Here is an 18032-nt window from a genome sequence, read left to right as displayed (position 1 = left end):
AAAAGTGGAAGATAATTAGGGAAGGAGAAACAGCTAGAACAGCTTCCATATAAGGAAAAAATAGGCAAGCTAGGATTCTTCACTTTGAAACCAAAAACTGTAAGAAGGTAGGTGAGTATAGATGTCTATAAAATGATGGGAGACATTAAAAGGAAAAGCAGGTATCAGTGGTTGACTGATTCTTGAAATAAGTGGGCATCAGATGGAGCTAGCAGATGAAATATTCAAGCAAAGCGACACATTTCTTAATTACACTCTGCGAACCTTGCATCCTAAGGAAGGAGGGAGGAAAAAAAAGCAGGAAACTGTGGGATGACTACCGCAAGGATTTCACGGTTTGAGTGCGAGTAGGTGCTGGGTGGAAGATGACCCATAACCTCGTTTAAGGTGGATCTTCTGTCCTAATTTACGCTAAGAAAACTCATCTAGGCTTAGAACATTTGAAAATGCAAGTGAAAAGGGTTTCCGTGTGGATGGTAGGACTGTTTTGGCTAAAATTTACCTAAGAACCTGGACTAACAGTCTGGTATAGAATGCAGGACCTGTGGATTTCATGTTAAGGTGATAGAGTGACAGAATCATAGAATCAAGATGCTGAAACACTTCCGGGAGAATTGCGAGAACTAAAGAATTCCAGTCGAATAACAACGAAGATGGAACAGGAGCTTACATGGTTTCCGTTTGTAATTTGTCCCAAAGAGAAGGCATTTTAAGCATTCTTTAATCTTTGTTAGCTGTTCTTCAAGAGAAAATGACATTTCCGAGCTAATACAGGCCATTAAAAAAAAATAAAATAAAACTAGATCTGTGCTTTTATTGTTGATGTAAGTCTATCATAACGGAAGGCTATCTTAATTAGGAGGATGTTGTACCTGGCTTATTCTGCTTGTTACCTGCATTTTTACCTTGTCTACTATCAGACTATTATTTTTTTTTCTTGAATAGTTTTTGTTCCTTATGGGTGTGGTATTGTTGCCTTCACGCAGGGCCTCTTTTCATCTATGTAATATCTGATATGTTACAGCCTTATCTCATCCTTGGACCTGCCTGCATTTGGGGCTTTCCTGTTGCTTTGGAAAAGGACTCTGCATCTGCTAATTTTTGACGTCACCAGGCCTGGATGAGGTCTGAACAGAAACTCAAAACCCAGTCTAGTCCGTCTCTAGCCTCTGTCTTAGCAGGATGGTTGATCACCTAAGTCAGATTGCTCATTCCTACCTGCTGAAGAAAAATAATCTACGTCTGTACAGGTGCAATCAGCCAAATGGTCTCTGGCAAAGACAAACTCTGCACTTACCTGGCACTTTCATAATCCTGCACAATTTGAAAGACATTTTTATTAGTCTTTCTTTCTTGCTGCTTTTTTTTTTTTCCTTTTTTTTTTCTCTTTTTTTTTTTTTGTTTTTCAGCAAAGCTCTCTGAGAGTCAGCTTTTTCTCAGATGGCAGACTTCTGCTGTCTGTCACTCGGTGGCTGGGGCGGTGAATCAGCACGCCTGAGGAAATAAATCACTCTTTATGCACCCTTTGCCTGTAAGTGAGAGGAAGTCAAGAGTACAGATTTTCTAAATGTAGATATATCAAGAGGATGAACCTTACAAGCTTATTCTTTTGATTCCTTCCAGTTTTCCATTGTGAACCATCAAGCTACGTAAAAGTAGTGCAAGCTGTATTTAATTTGAGTGAAATCTTTGTCTCTCTCCCTGCCCCAGAGAAGGCCATCATCTATGTAGCAGAAGCCTTAAGTGCATTCTTTTCCTACCTCTTCTCAGAGTAATTATGTTATCCTTGGTGGATGTGAAGGAGAAATAGTGTTTTCCAGAAATTACCATTTCTTCTATAGCTTTACCCTGAAAACCGAGGCTCCCTCAGGGCTGTGCACAAAACCCTGGGTGTATTGGTAGGCTTTGTTGTCCTGACCAGCCTCTTCTGGGACCTCTGCTGCAGCCTCTCCATGATCCCTATTTCACCTGAGGTCTGTGCCTCAACCTGTGAGGTTGGCCAGACCATGTCCAGGAGGCTTTTGAAGATCTACAAGGAGGAGACTCCACCACCTCTCTGGGCAGCCTGTGCCACTGCTCCGTCACCTGCACAGCATGCAAGTGCTGCCTGATGCTCAGGGGGAACCTCCTGTGGTCCAGTTTGTGCCCACTGCCCCTTGTCCTGGCACTGGGCATCACTGAGAAGCGCCTGGCCCTTCCTTTCTTCACCTTCCCGTCAAGTATTAGACATTGATGAAATTCCCCTGAGGCTCCTCTTCAGTTCAGAAATCTTCAGTATAGGCAATGGTTTTGCACAAGAGCATTTGTGTGATTCTTGTTCTGCATGGAATGAAGCCTGAGGCCATGCTCAGGAGCTCAGAGCATTTTCTTACTTCTCCATATTTGTTTTGCTTCTGACTTCACCACTATTTGGAGCAATTATTGGCAAAATGGGCTCACTGTAACACTGACATTGGTTATATGATCCACTTTGCTTCTTTGTAGCCTCCGAACCAGTCTTTCTGTCCCTTTTCAGAATTTCTCCTCTGAAGGTAGTGCCTCCACAGGAAGCCCACATGTCCTGTTGTTAGGAGGGCTCCATGGATGTCCTGTTGACATGAGCCTGTAGCTAAAGATGCTACTGCAGCTGTTTCCTTGTAAAAGGATTTACATGAATTAAACTCAGAAATGCAGAAACAATCACATTCAGAAGAATGAGAGTAGCAAACGCTCTGCAGGCTGTTCAGGAAGGAAGCTGAGATCAGCTTCAAGTGCTTCCAATCCCCTTGTGCATGGTTCTCTGGGAATTGGCTAGGATGCTGTCAACAGCTTTATACCATCTTCATCACAGACGGATGTCACTCTTTCTGAACTGTATGAGTTCTCTGACCTCTTTGTATAACATCAGAAATGGGGGGGAAAAAAAAGGACTATGATGTGTGTGTTGTCTATATATATATAAAAAAAAAAAAAGCATCTCATCCAAGCAGCCTGTTCAACAAAGCAGAATCTTGCCATTATCATTTTGAAACTTCACAGAGCCTGCGATGTATGTAAGATCTTTCAATCAAGCTCGAGATATGCAGGTGTGTGCGCACTGTTTGCCATGAAGCACTTAATGCGTGAGTTGTCATTTCTGGGAGAATAGAACTGTGGGCGTGGAATTGACCATATGTGCAAGGAAATTTACTTCTAGTGGTTTCCCCTGACCAGCTCTTCCAAATTGCTGTGGATGAGCAAAGCAAGTTGATGTTCAGGCTAACTTCTTCCAAAAGTCGGAGTAGCCAATAACACATTTTTGTTATCCAAATCCACAAGCACTAGCACCAATCTTACATAAGAGTTTGGCACGCTTCTGCTTTTGCTGCCCTAGGGACCACACTGTCTAACGAAGACCCATGGCTTCTGTAGGCATAAAACGAGGTGGAACAAAGTCCTACAGTGGCAGTTCTTGTTAAGACAGGTGGTTTCTTCAAAGATTACTACCCCGAGCCAGCAGCATTATATTATGTTATGTGATATATTATATTACATGATCCGTGCAGAATAACACATAGCTATGTCAGCTGTGCAGGTCCTGCTGGCAGACCTGCCATTACGGGGCCAGCATTATTAGCATCAGTTGTGGTAGGCAGCCAGGTTCAACGGGACATATTAATATTAAGTCATATTACATTTTCTTTTCCCTGACACAAGGTGAAAGAAGATTTAAGAATGACATGATATGGAACTGTCCATACATCCCATATAGAAGTTATTTATTTAGTTAGTTGTTTATTTATATCCTTCCAGGGGAGTCTTGGGTTCTGGTTCATGTGAATCACCACAGCCCAGGGGTTCTCTGGCTTCCAGCTTTGGTGAAGAATAATTCTTCAGCCTGTTTTCCTAGTGTCAGCAATGCTAGGAAGAACATTTCTTACATGGTGGTCTCATTCCCTTATGTTTTCTAATGCTTTTATCTTGACCATCTTTTGGTCAAGGTATCTCCTGAAGCTGAAGGAATCAAGACTCCTGAGTTGATGAAGGTTTGCATATCACTTTTTGTTGAAATGGATCACCATTTTCTCACTCCCCATATTTATGGGTTTCTGATGAATATCAAGCTAATTAGTCTGTCTAGAGGGATTTCAGCGTCATGTTTCAGGCCTTTATGAGGACACCACTTAAACCCTTAATCCCTTACCTGCTTTGTTTGTATCTTTTTATCAAAACCAGAGTTTCTGCTATGCTTACCTCGACTTTCTTCTTAATTTTGCATGAAGGCTTTATAGTATCATAGAATATCCCAAGTCAGAAGGCATTCACAAGGATCATCAAGCCCAGCTCCTGGCTCCACACGGCACCAGCCAAAAAGCAGGCCCCACGTCTGAGAGCATTGTCCAAACGCTTCTTGAACTCCAGCAGGCTCAGTGCCATGACCACTGCCCTGGGCATCCTGTCCCAGTGCCCGACCAACCTCTGGGTGCAGAACCTTTCCCTAACCCCCATCCTGACCCTCCCCTGTCCCCTGTCCATGCTGTTCCCTCGGGTCCTGTCGCTGTCCCCAGAGAGCAGAGCTCAGCGCCTGCCCCTCCGCTCCCCTGTGAGGGAGCTGCAGGCCGCCATGAGGCCTCCCCTCGGCCTGCTCTTCAGGATGTTTCTAGAACATACATAGTATTAAATAGTAAAACCTTGTTCGGAAGATTATGAAAGTGTTCATTTGCATATACAATAATATGCCTATCACATATCAAAGTATTCTCTCAAATCATTAGTGACATGGTAAAAGAGGGAACTTTGAACTTAGTATCTTCTGCTGAAATATATATGATACTTAATATATGACTGATCACTGAAAGTAAAAAAATAACTTTTGTCTCTGAGTTTGGTTATATATTTCTAAGTTAATATTACGGTGGCATACCTTTGGCTTCTAGGTCCACTTACTTCCAGTCTAATGAGGACAATAGTTTGGGGGCAATCAAATAATTGGGAGGTTCCTTAGTTCCTGGGGAGAGGGGACAGGAGCTTCACAGGGTTTTCAAATCACAGGAGGCAGAACTACTGTTCCATTGATTTTTATGATGTGATTCATGCTTCTCACTTCTTGCATCTGTTATTTCTGTCTGTCGGTAGACTCAGGCAGTCATTTCCTATCAGTTAAACTCAGTTTATGTTATCAGCCTTTCAGGAGAATTCTCTGAATAGCGGAATATCTTTCGGTGGGGGGGGGATTTAGACTTGAAATTGGAAGTCCAGTGCTGCAGATATTATTTACTCCTTATTCATAGAGGCAAGGCACCAGCAGAGGCAATTATCTATGGCACTTTCTTTTGGCATTCTTAGAAATGCAGGGGACTAATGTAAATACATCTGTTTGGAACTTTGAGGAGGTTCAGATGTCGATGCAAAACTCACAGTTCAGTCTCTAAGGCTGCAGAACAAGAATAGCAAATTAAGGAATTTTTATTCAGAGCTCAGCTCTGCTACTTAGATCTATGTCTATTTAAAAGTGATTTGTGCATACCAAAAACCAACCAACCAAACAAAACAAAACAAAAACTAGGAACTTTGAGGGAAAAGGGAGGTACTGAGTACTTCAAAATTGCAAAGGTAAGAGAGATTTGACACATAAAAGTACATTTCAGTCAATTTCTATTTGTTTTCATCTTTCAGAGCTTCTCTTTCAAATTACTCTGGCTCTCACTCTGACAACGTCTACGTAAACTGTTCTGCTGATGTTACATCTGCAACTGAACTCCATAGGAACATGATGTCATCTCACTACGATTTGCATAGAAGTGCATTTAAGGAAGTTACAAAAATAAAATAGTTAAAGACATGTGGTTTGGTAGTACAGAATTGGAAACAACTCACTATATTTTATAGTCTGACTGTGCTCAAAGCAGAGTTCCCTAGATTACGTGACATGACTATATGTTATGATTACAGGTGTTAACCTTTCAAAATAATATGTTCGGTTTCTTTTTTTAAATACCAGATGCTTATAGATATAATACTTGCTGATATTTGTTCACTGACAGTCTCGCTTGTTTTCAAACCCCACATATTTAAACTCGTGGAGTGTTAGATTGATGTTTCCTTTCACTCAAATGTCATATTCATCAACGGTATTGTGCTAGCAGATTGTTAAACAGACAAGGTGACTTGCAGAGTGACAGTGTAGTGATGTGATGTCCCAAACCATTAAAACATAATGAAGTTTTTTTTGTTGTTTGTTGTTGTTGTTGTTTTAAAAAAATTGTTCTATTAGTTTTTGTAACATAATGTGTTTTTTGTTTGTTTGTTTTGTTTTCCATAAAATGCAGGTGAAATGGTTTCTGAGTAGATCTGTTGGTTGAAAAAATGCTAGTTAATGAATAACAAAACCTGGAGTTAGGTTGTACCTTCCCAGAGAGCTGAGAAATGCCAATTAATTTAGAAGAACTAATAATGAGAAACTTTATAATCAGAAAAAGATAAATTACGCTATGGCAAAAGAATGAAATTACTTGATGCACTATACTTTTCTACATAATCAATTTTGCAGGATCATTTCTGAAGAAAAAGTAAGTTATTTTATGATTTTGCTTGAACAGCCTCCCAGGAATACCACAAAAAAGGAAGGAATTTCTGTTTAACATTGTATCAACTCAAGTGTCTTTCTCAACTCATCAAACTCTTCTTATTAATGGAAGAAAAAATTGAAGAACTCTCTGCAGAAATTTTGTTGGTGCCTTTATTTACTGAGAAGAATGAGAATGTTCAAGGTAATGAATGCTTTTCCTTATTTATTGATTTTATCTGGTGCAAAAGGATAATTTTATATGATTTTCAACATTACTTATGTAATTTATGCCATCATATTATAGAAGCAAGTGTATTACTATATCCACTAAAAATGTTTTTTGAAATGCACAGATTTACAACGCAATGCAATGATTCGTAGAAAAGAACTGATGGTTGTGTATTAAGATGAGATGTACAGTTGTTACTGATGAACCTTCAAACACTGTAACATTGTGACTCTTGTTGAATTTCTTATAAATACCTTACATTTCCTATAGGAGAAAATATATGAAGTCTGCATTCCTTGAAACTGTGACTATTTCTGTACTTGCCCTTGAAATCTATTTTGTTGCTGTTGTTGTTGTTTTTTCTTTTTTTTTTTTTTTCAAGAGATAAAAACAGTCATATATCAGTTTTATTGATCTTAATATTATCAAATAAATATTTTAGTATGCAGACTTGCTTTCACCAATAGTTCCCACAAAATGCTTACTATTATGTACTATATTTAGGTGTCGGTAGCTGTTTTTATTAAAAAAGGCTCTACAAGAGAATATAAAATGTTTCACTATCAAGCCTGATGCTCGTATTTGCTTTAGATTCCAAGCTTGCTCTGTTTTTCGTCTAAAAGAATTCTTGTCAGATGAGGACAACCTAAAATCATAAAAGTTCAGCTGAATAACACCTTTTAGCACAGTATGCTGAAAAACGTTATTCTACACTGCTACTTCTGCCAGTGGAGAGATTCCAGGTCACCAGAGAACAAGTGGTTTCAAGAGCTTTGATTATACTGCAGGAAAGGATCAGACCAGAAATGAGGCCAGGATGCTTAGGGAGAAAGGACAGGTGGAGTCAAATATTTGGTATCTCTGTAGTCAAGCTGCAAGCTGAGAAGCAAGGTGTTTTGGGAATGTGGTCTCAGAATACTAAATTGGGGAAAACTGGAAAAAAAAAAAAAAAAAAAAAAAAAAAAGATTAAAAGAGTTCAGAGGCACATGTTGTTGGTAGATTCTTCATCTGAAATACTGACACTCTAAAATAAAGAAATGCAGGTCAGACTATGTATTCTTAGAATTTACATCAAAGCTCAAATAAAATTTGTATTCAAGTTCCATTTTTACTATTGGTTTCAATGTATTTCAGATTCCTTTAATCTCTCAGTTTTACTAGTTCTCAAGAAGTGGTAAGCTATTATACATGACGTTTTATGTTTTATGGCCTTGATCCTACAAAAGTGTTATAGTAAACTTCTCATAGGGCTAATGAGGAGGTTAGGGTACATATTCACCAAGGGTAATTTTAGATGTTTTTTTTTATTTCTGTTTTTCTGAGAAGAAAACTTTAAAAATTTGAAAAATTCTTAAATGGGCAATTGACTTGTCATGTTTAGCAAATGACATGATCTTCAATAATTCAGAGAACTTAATGATTTCAATGTTAACAGGAAGTATTTTACTTTTCAGAAAATGTAGTAAGGATTTTATCCCGAGGCATTTCTTCAAGCTGAACAGCATTCAGAAATGGTCCTCAAAAGTGCATTCAGCCTTCTTTTCGGAGAAATGCTCTTTTACAGTAGTCATGTCTATAGTAAGAAGGTTCCTAAATGGCATCTCTGCTTACCAAATCTGAAAGGGGAATATGATTAGATCAGGTTATAGGAAGCGGTCTTCTGGTTAGAAGGCCTGTTCTAAAGAAAATATACAATTACTCTTACTCGGAGACACGGGAAGGTAGAGGAAGATCTTTTACAGGCGATGTTCATGAAGTCATCAGACATCTTTTTTTACTGTTCTGATCAGGTGGTTTTATTCACCAAACTTTGTTCAGTTATATCAGTTTCTGAAGAATAGGTGAAGAGAAGACTTGACCAGACAAATAAAGAAAAAAGTCTTGACCAAAGGAAGGGTTTATCAGGGTTATTTTCACTTCATGTTGTTAGAAATATAAGTTGTAGTGATGAAGTGAAAGCTGATTTGGTGTGGGAGAATGAGAGCTATGTTTCCAGGAGTTCCAGGTTTTGTTCAGTACCAAAACAGCTTTAAGATTTTTTCTGTAACATTAGGCAGATAATCTTTTTTTTTTTTTTTTTTTCTTTTTTCTTTTTTCCAGTGATGAAGGCTGACTTTTGATAAGAACAACTTATTAGAAACCTTGATGTATTTTCATCAGAATACAGTAGTATGTATGTAGTATGCGAATATAAAATATGATGGTCATCTTCTCTACTTATTTAAATGGTTTATCACGAGGAATCTTGTTTAATTTAACAACAGATGGTGCAGATCTGTCCAAACCAGCTTTAAGTTGACTCAGGTACAAGTATCAGGCATACAGTGCAGCACAGGCTGCAGAACTAGCCTAAGAAGCAGAGCAAATTAGCCCAGATTGGACTGTGTGCTGCTGTAGATAGACAGCTACACTTACTGTCCCTCACTGGTTTAAAGCTAGGTTGGGTGAATGCAAACTCAGCTGCAGTCACTGCCGGGTAGGCCCTTCTGAAATATTAGTGCTCTGCAAGTAGTACTGGTGGTAAATTAAGAGAAGCTGGCCAATTCACAAAGGGTAGGCTAATATCCAAGTGAACTAAAGTTTGCCAGACACCACATAGACTTGAACCTTGAACTTACTTCCTTTTCTTTCTGGTTGCTTTTAGTATTGAGAGGAGCCTTTTTATCTTTGTAATTCATGCAGAGATGCAACAAAAATAATGTGTTTTCAGATGCTTATGCCAAGTGTTGAGTTTATTTGTGTAGCTGTTTCAATGGCAGTTTTAGTTGATTTTTGTTCAGTGTATCCCATAGTACTTCAATCTTGATATATAGAACGTGTAAAGTTCCATCAGAGACAAAGTGGTTCTTTGGACAGTTCATCTTTTTAATTTTTTTTTTTGTCCCAAAGATGGCATCTGAGTTTTATCTAAATCAGACAGTTTCTTGGCCCTCATTTTTCCCTAAACCCAGCGATGACAAAGAGCAATGGCTGCATAAATTGGATGTAAGAAGAACACTTAGGGTTTATCACAGAAGAATCAAAGATTTCATATCTTCTGACAGATTGTTTGTACTCTTAGGGGGTCTTAAGAGGGGTCAAATGGCTTCTAAGAGTTCCTTAGCTAGATGGTTAAGGGATTGTATTAGGGAGGCGTATGTAGTTAAGGGTAAAGAGGCTCCCAGGGTTTGTAAAGCTCATTACACTAGGACTATAGCTGCTTCTTGGGCGGAGAGGTCGAAGGCTTCCACATTGGAAATTTGCAAGGTGGCCACCTGGGCTTCTCTTCATACTTTTTCATTGCATTATCGCTTGGATGTAGTCTCTTCTGCGGATTCTGCTTTTGGTAGGAGGTTGCTTGTGAACCAAAAAAAGAACAGTGAAGAAAAGAAAGACGTGTAGTTCACAGTTCTAGCTGGCAACAAGACAAGTTTCTTTGCAGTGTGCACAATGGAATCCTATGAAGACCAATTTAGGCAGTTGAAAATAGATGTTAGAGGGAAGTACTGCCTACCAGTGTTCTCTGATGGTAACCCCATGGCAGACAATAGCACCAAAGGAAACAGTGAACCAGAGTGAACTCTGTAGGGAGATGGATGTAGAGAGATTTTTTTTAGGTGGTACAGGTAGTTCTCTGAGTTCAGTTGGACAGTTCTATATCTGACATCTTCTGGAATATATTCAGAATACTCATTTTCCCAAATTGTTTTACATAGATGGAAAGAAAATCTGTGAATTGCATTTTCCACTCTAACTTTTTTCAGTAGTCTCCATCTAGTCCTTCCAGATTTTATTTTTTGACTTTTCTTTATTGGACCAAAGTTTTGCACATGATTTCAAATTACATTTTCATTATCTAAACACAATTAAAAATTAAAAACGCAGTCTAAGTACTCATTTCATCTCTTATCAGTGTAGTGTTCAATTTTCCTCTTAAATAAAATGAGAAAAAGTTCATGAACAGTTCTCACGATAATGGAAATTGTGACAGAACTCTGTCCCAGCCCTGAACTTCAGTGTGGCATCTGGACAGGACTAGTAGTCTGTCTTTCTGAGGAAAAGTATCTGTATTTTTCTAATGGTTACAGAACTTTTGTTCTCAGTGTTTCATATCCTTACTTCATGTACTACAAGCAATAGGTTTCAGAAGATGGAAGGAGTAACTACCTTCTATTTTTTCTTGAAGAGACATTCAACCATTTCTTCTTCAGGTATCTCATCATGCCTACTGCGATGAGATAGTCTAGTTCTTTATTTACATTCAGTTGAATTCCCTGAGATGTTCTGACCTATCTAGTACATGCAGCATCACAGGACCTGTTCTCTTTGAAGGAACCTGGAACCTGGAAGCTGCAGTCAAAGGTTAAGCAGAAGATCTTGGTGTAGGATCATGCCAAATTGCATTCTCTTCCCATCTTTAAGGTAGATATCTCTTCCCTCTGGCTTTTCAGAAACCTCTTGTTGAGACTTTTAAGAAATCAAAAACATCTAACGTACTTTCATCTGTGTCTCACTTTTTTTTTTCATTCCAGTGAGAAAGGTGAACTTTGGACAGATCAGATAATGAGTACCAAGAAAAGCCTTTTCCAGTGGAGCTCTTTGAAACCACTGTGGGCAAAGTTGTCAAGCCCTTAGGTTTACAAGCTTTGCCTCAGGGGACCTGGAAGACTTGCAAAGGTCTTTCCTTCACAGCATAAGAAGAAATCATTTACTCTATACCCATTTCTGGAAAGTGTAATAATAGGAATACAGAATCAAATTTATGGGGTACATTCTCCTAATAGACTTTGAAGTTATAAAGATTCAAAAAATAAAGGTGTGGTTTTTGCTTTGCTTTTGAAGCAAAATGCTCAAGTAGCTTCTTTAAGAAATACGTAATTATCAGCAGATCAATCCAAAGTGAAGATGGAATTTACATCAGAAAGGATTTTATTTCAGGTGAACATTTTCAGTATATGTTTTATTACAGTTTGCTGAGTAAATATACTGACTATAGAACAAAAAATAATAAGTCCATTATTGAAGAAAGGAAGAAGGAGGCTCTGTTATTGAAGAAAGGAAGCAGGATCTTTTAATCTTTTTAATCTACCACATGTAAAATATGTTTTGCTTCTTCTCTGTATTTGTATTCAGGGGGGAATGGTATTTCCCTGTTCTCGAAGATGTATTGTTTCCAATACAGTTTCAATAAAAATTCTGGATGAGCCTACTGAATCCACCTAGCTGCTCTGGTGGCACTTTATTTGCAGTTACCGAGCAGTCATAAAAAGGTTTCCTCAAGGCTTACCTACTCCATGCTGATGTTAGATGAAGTCGCTCTGACAGTTCTTTAGATCCTAAATGTTATGGAAAAAAAAAAAAAAAAATGGGAAGCTTCAGAATTCTGTAAAAAAATAATTTAAAAGAACTTTTTAAAGGGAAGGAATATATACATATATATATATATGTTTAAACAATGCACAAAGTCTCACTGTCATAATCTTTACAAAAATATAACAATACTGAATTGGACAAAAAATGAAATATGTTGAAGGCAGTGGGGACATAGGCAATAATATTTGCTTTCAACAGAAGACCTATCCCAGACAAATTTTAAGCATGAAAAGTTGGCTAAAAATGTATTGATTTTAAGTAAAACACTTGATAAAATCTTCTTTTGAGTGTCTGCTATCAAAAGGATTCTAACTGCTTGAGATACTAAAGTAGCATGGATTGTGAGCAGTTTATCGAGTTTGTAGATTCTAAGTTTCAGGAAAAATACAGCAAGGATTTGTGGTTGATCTGTTCTTCTATAGCCATGAAGAACATCAATTTTAAGCGTGGAGGTATAGAATATACCCTTGAAAGGGAGCAAGTATGGAAAGAAAAAACTGATTCTTCCTTCTACGTCTTTTGCTCCTTTGTGACATTTGTATCATGCTTTTTTCTGCAAATTCTCTTCTCTAACAGCCATGTGAGTATGACGACACGTATTTATGTCTTTACACAAAAATGGAGTTTGAAATTTTGGAGAGGAGAGACCTCAAAGAATTTGTGTAGAAAACGATAACTGTCTAGGTAGGGATGCTTCCTCCTACCCGTTGTCCCAATTCCTGTCTGCAAAGGGAACTAATTTGGGCTGAGTAGCTTCACTACAGCAGCTTGCACTTCAACACCATCCTGTTGGACAAAGCTGCACTTCTATTTCCCATTGCACGATGGTCGGAAGAGAAGTGAAGAAGTAGCAGGACAGGAAGGGAGTAATTCTGTGTGTATCTCTGTAGAAACAGTTTTCCAGAAAAAGGCTGTGCTAGCATCTAAAGTGCCTAGACTTTGGGGAGGTTGCAGCTAGTGTGCAGTGATCGATAAAAGGTGTGAGGGAGTCCCTGCTGGCTGGAGGTTAAAATGAACAAGGTGAAGGCCAAGTTTACCTAGATGAGATTTGGGGAAACAAAAGAATTTGGAGAACAGCGAAGGGTAGAAGACTGAAATGTTTTATTTGTGCGCGAGCACACATGCATGTGTATATATGCGTATATATGTATATACAAACAAAAGACAAGAGTGCTCAGGCTGTTAGTTAGAAAAGGAAGTGGGGAAGTCTGGTCTATTGATTTAAAAAATGAAGGAACTTTTTAAATGACTAATGCTGAGGGGAGGATCATTTGGCTTTCTGTCTCTGGTCCCGGAGATCCCAATCTGCCATCAGCTAAATACGTGACTCAGCTTTGAATTCTGGATAACTTTGGAGAGCAATTCTACAGACACACAAGGATTTTAGGTTAAGTACTAATGTTCTTCTGTAAAATGTTGACAAAAATATTAATAGCTGATTTAAAATTGTGCTCAGTGATAGAAGATATATCTGTAAAAAAGATGAATTGCCAGGAAAAGCAAGGGAAATTTCAGGTAGAAAGTACAGAATAAGTATGAGTAAAAATATCCAGTCACTTCTCTTTTTCATTCTGAAGTAACTTCTAGAGAAAGGTATAAGAAACTTCATCATAACATGCGTTAGAACAAATCAAAGTAAGTACTGTGTTTATGGTGCTGTCTGTAACACTATACTTTGAATGATCAGAGAGCTAGGTTATCTGGTTAGTCTCTTCTTTTTTTTATATATTCTACCAATTTATCTTTCATTTTTCAGAACTCAGATCTGTTTTTTTGTTTTGTTTTTTTGTTTGTTTGTTTTCCTGATCTGTTTTGTATGAAAACAATTCCTGGGAAAAATAATAACTACAACAATAATAAAAAACTTGAAGCTTTAGAATGCTGTATGGGCATATGAAAAGTGGAATGTTCATTTTCAGAGGCTGCATTATTTAGGAGAAAAGTAAAATCTACTCTAGGCAAATGAAATCCCATATGTATCCACATACTGTATATTTGATAGGAAAGAACAGGAAATAGACCCTGGCTATGTATCTAAGACCCCTTACTAGTATCTTCAGGTGACTGAAGACATTTAAGTTTATGTGTAAGAGATAATATTTAGTAATACTTGACAGTCCTCAATCATTTAAAACTTCTTGGTTTTAATTTCAAAACAGTTATATTAAATTAAGAATATCTACACCTGTGTTGTTTGCCAGCTTTATGCTAGGACACGGATTTTAAAAAATATTAGGTTTTTTGGTTTTATTCTCATATTATTTTCAATATGCTGATGAAAATGATGTCTACCCCAGATGTTGGCTTGTCCCTGTCAAACCAGGCAATATTTCCATTACTTCAAGATTTATGAGTGACCTTTGTACCAGTCCATCTCAAGGGGCTTCACCTCTTCTTTTTCCTGTGGCCATTATTTTATTTATAATAACTGTATTCATTAAGTGTCTTTTTATTCTTACCATATTGGCATTTCCAAATAAGTAAAAACTATAAAAATACATTAGTGTGCAATTCATTCAATTTATTGAACAAAGAATATAAATTAATTTCTACGCAGCTGTTCTAACATTATCTGTTCTCCCTAGGAATAGATGACTACACAATCAGTATAAAAATGAATTAATGACAAAAGGAACCGTATTTTACACATTATATGTGTGTATGTATAAAATATGAATACAATGGAATGTGGATTTCATCATGTTATATAAAAGGAGCTGTGTATAACCTGAATTTGACTTTATCATAACATTAGTATTCCACTACATCTTGTTGAGGGTTTTTTTTTTATGCTTCATATTGATATATCAGAAGGTGTTGTAGGCTGCTGACTTTTCTACAGAATTAATCTTAACTTTGATCCCCTTTATCATACTGTGCAGGAGTTCTGAAGAAAGCTAGTGGGGAGCTTTTAATAGGAGAAACTAGAGCAAATGAAACCAGTGTGCTTCCTGAACAGTTACTTCAGGTAAAAGAGGTGAGTATGAAAAGAGTCTTGCACTTTGTGGGGGATTTTCTTTTGTCTGTGTCTCCAATGCTGCCTGACACCATATTCATTATAAACACCTATTGCCAGAGTTTCATTATTTAGCTACTGTGATTAATTTGAGGTGCAAACTCTCGGCTAAGATGAAGTAAAATCTTAGGGCACTCATAAAGAATTGGTTGGTGTTGTTAAGGTTGAACAATAATAGAATGGATTTAGCATTAGAAATAAAAGGTACTTCATAACCAAACAGTAAAAACATGCTAAAATGTTAGCTTTTATTCAATATTAAATATATTGTAAAATAAAGAAGAATCTTAAAAAAATCTATCAAGTTCTCAGCATTTGATCATAATGCTTCCTGTAGGGATACCTGCACACATGATGATCAGGTCCTTTGATGTCAACAAACTACTGTGTAGTAAGCAGTGTTCTTTGTAGAAGGTACATACAAGACTAAGTTTTAGTAGTCGTTTACTACTAAACAAATTTTTACTCTTGATTTTATGGGACATAACTGCTCTAACAAGTTTGATACTGTGCAGTGGTGGAATTTAAATTCCTAATGGCTGAGTTTTAACGCTGAAATGGCTTTTTGAAATGTGCTTTTAATCCGTTTGTGGGGAAGGTGTTCCTGTATCGTATAGATTACAAAGAACATTTTCTCAGGATTGAGATGTACTTGACCCAAGATCACAGGGACAATAAATAAATTAGTAAAAATGAGAAGGAGACATTACAATAAGGAGAATTACAGAAATGGGTATCTGGGTAGGCTGTCTCTGTGCTCTCTGGAGTTGAGCATTGGGACTGGGGAAGGGGCATGGAAGGAGAAAGCAGCTTCTAAATTGGTGTAAAGCTGGAAGTGCAAGCCCCTTTGTTTTGTGGCCTTTCATTGTCTTTCCGTTTAATTTTGTAACTACAGCTTGTTAGGAATGCTCCTCTTTTCTCCTACAATGTCCTCATAGTGGGGATCTTTACATCTTACACCACTGAAATATTTCTCTTACAGTGGTGCAATTCTCAGTTGGTCACTCCTGGTAAGCATGAAGTCTGCTGTAAGTTACATGAACCATGCAAACCAAGAATAGTGGAAAAGTAACTACATCTCACTCTGTCTTCTGTGCCACCATTAACACTTTAGATAACTTCAGAAGTCTCTGTCTAGAGAAGACAGGGAATGAATATGAACCGAGGTAAAATCCAGCTTTGGGTAAAAACTAGGGATCTCCATTTAAACAATTTGATCTCTGCTACATGCATCTCTAAAGAGTGAAATTCAGTGTGGCTGTGTTAAAACCAGCTTTTCTAACTTCTTTATTATTAATATTCATGGTTAGTAGTTTTGGTTTTTACCTTGAAAAAAAAAAAAAAAAAAAAAGAATGATCACATGGTATCCATTGCTGGGTTCCTTATTAAACTATTGATAAAGGTTATAACAGTATTTGGCTTTGTTAAATGTGTATGAAAGATGATATATAATTTAGAGATGTATGTCTTATAAAAAACAGTTGTGTTTAATCAAGGGGTTTTATATATTCATTTTCTTAAAACCTTGATGACAAATTTAATATTGTTATTCGTTTGTTCATTTTTGTTGAGTGCATATATTGCTTTTAATATGATTTCAAGGCTTGTGTGCTATTCAAATTAATTTCAAAAGATTATAGTGTCCTCTAATGTCATTTAGTTATGGATATTTAAGTAAATTTCAGACAGTAACAACAGTAACTTTCAATACTGAATTTGGGTTGATTTTATAAAACTATGTATTTCAGCCTCCTTTACTGAATTTTGGTTGGAGAAATGCGTTTAAAGATCTGTCTTCTTCTGTGGCTCACTGCATAACAATAGCAATTGAGGATTTTTCAACTAAAATTCTTCAACATGAGCAGAAAGAGCAGTCTTCAGCTGCAGGCTATGCAATGAGTCTTGTAAACAACCAGCAAATGAGGGAGTCCTGCAGAGCAGTCCAACTGGAGGAGCAACCAAAACGAATTGCTAAGGCAGGTATCAAAAGATCTGAAGTTTGAGGAGACACAGAATGCCAAGGCTGTTTGCCATCTACACTTTGAAGTACTTACAGTACCATTAATATTCTATATCTTATATAAATGGAATTAAGAAGAAAGTGAGAAGCATTACAACATGAGGCTGAGCAGAGCTTTATACAATAGCCCCTAGTCTATACTTGAAAGAATTAACTTTTAAACTTTGCTGGCATTATTGTTTTCATCCAAAAAGTTCTAAAACATTCTGATTAGTGTCTGCTCTGTTACCAAGTTGTTCGATGGGAAAATGCTGAAAGCTTTGAAGCATAACTATGAAGGGATTTCCTGTATTTAAATCCTTAGACATGCCATTTAACTAATTAGCATAACCAATAATGTGGCCACGTTAGAGTTCTTTGAATTGACATAAAGGTCGTTTATGACAATTAATTAAATAGTTTGTCTAAGGGAATATTTGTTTGCAAGTTTTTGAATTTAGTGAGATTTGCAACTGTTCTAGAAAATATGGAATACTGTTTATATTTGCTTAAAGTAATGCAAACTTTGGGGAAATATTTTTAGGGATCTCAGTATATGAACTTACTAACAGATGACAAGTTTTCTTTCAAATTCAGTATTCAGAAATGTATATTTTTCAAAATAAATTAGTTTAGAAAATTATATTATTTAACAAGGAATTAACCTTATGCCTTGAGTCTACATCTAATGAAGTCATAAACAAAATAAAGGCATTAGTAACATAATATGGTTTTAATTTTTTAATTTTCTCAATATATATTTTGCAGCTTTAAAGCAAGAAGGAATGAAGTAATAATTCATTTACTGTAGACAAATGTTACTCCCGATACAACAGAATGAAATGTTTGTAAAACTTATTCAATATATTTATGTTTTATGCCAATTTCATTATTCAAGAATCTGACCC

General features: G+C 36.9%; 1 protein-coding gene across 7 annotated transcripts in view; it reads left to right on the top strand.

Annotated features, from left to right (window-relative positions):
* Positions 1–18032, top strand: part of KIAA0825 (KIAA0825 ortholog) — a 252687-nt gene that overhangs the window by 65996 nt on the left and 168659 nt on the right. For all 7 annotated transcript variants that reach the window (XM_035310864.1, XM_035310865.1, XM_035310863.1 and 4 more), the window contains 3 exons: positions 6558–6728; positions 14991–15085; positions 16874–17101. In XM_035310864.1, coding sequence (XP_035166755.1) covers positions 6558–6728; positions 14991–15085; positions 16874–17101 — 494 coding nt within the window. The remainder of the gene's footprint in view (positions 1–6557; positions 6729–14990; positions 15086–16873; positions 17102–18032) is intronic.

This window comes from Oxyura jamaicensis, chromosome Z (assembly GCF_011077185.1).
Source record: "Oxyura jamaicensis isolate SHBP4307 breed ruddy duck chromosome Z, BPBGC_Ojam_1.0, whole genome shotgun sequence".
NCBI classification, from domain to species: domain Eukaryota; kingdom Metazoa; phylum Chordata; class Aves; order Anseriformes; family Anatidae; genus Oxyura; species Oxyura jamaicensis.
This window is presented reverse-complemented; position numbering and strand designations above follow the sequence as displayed.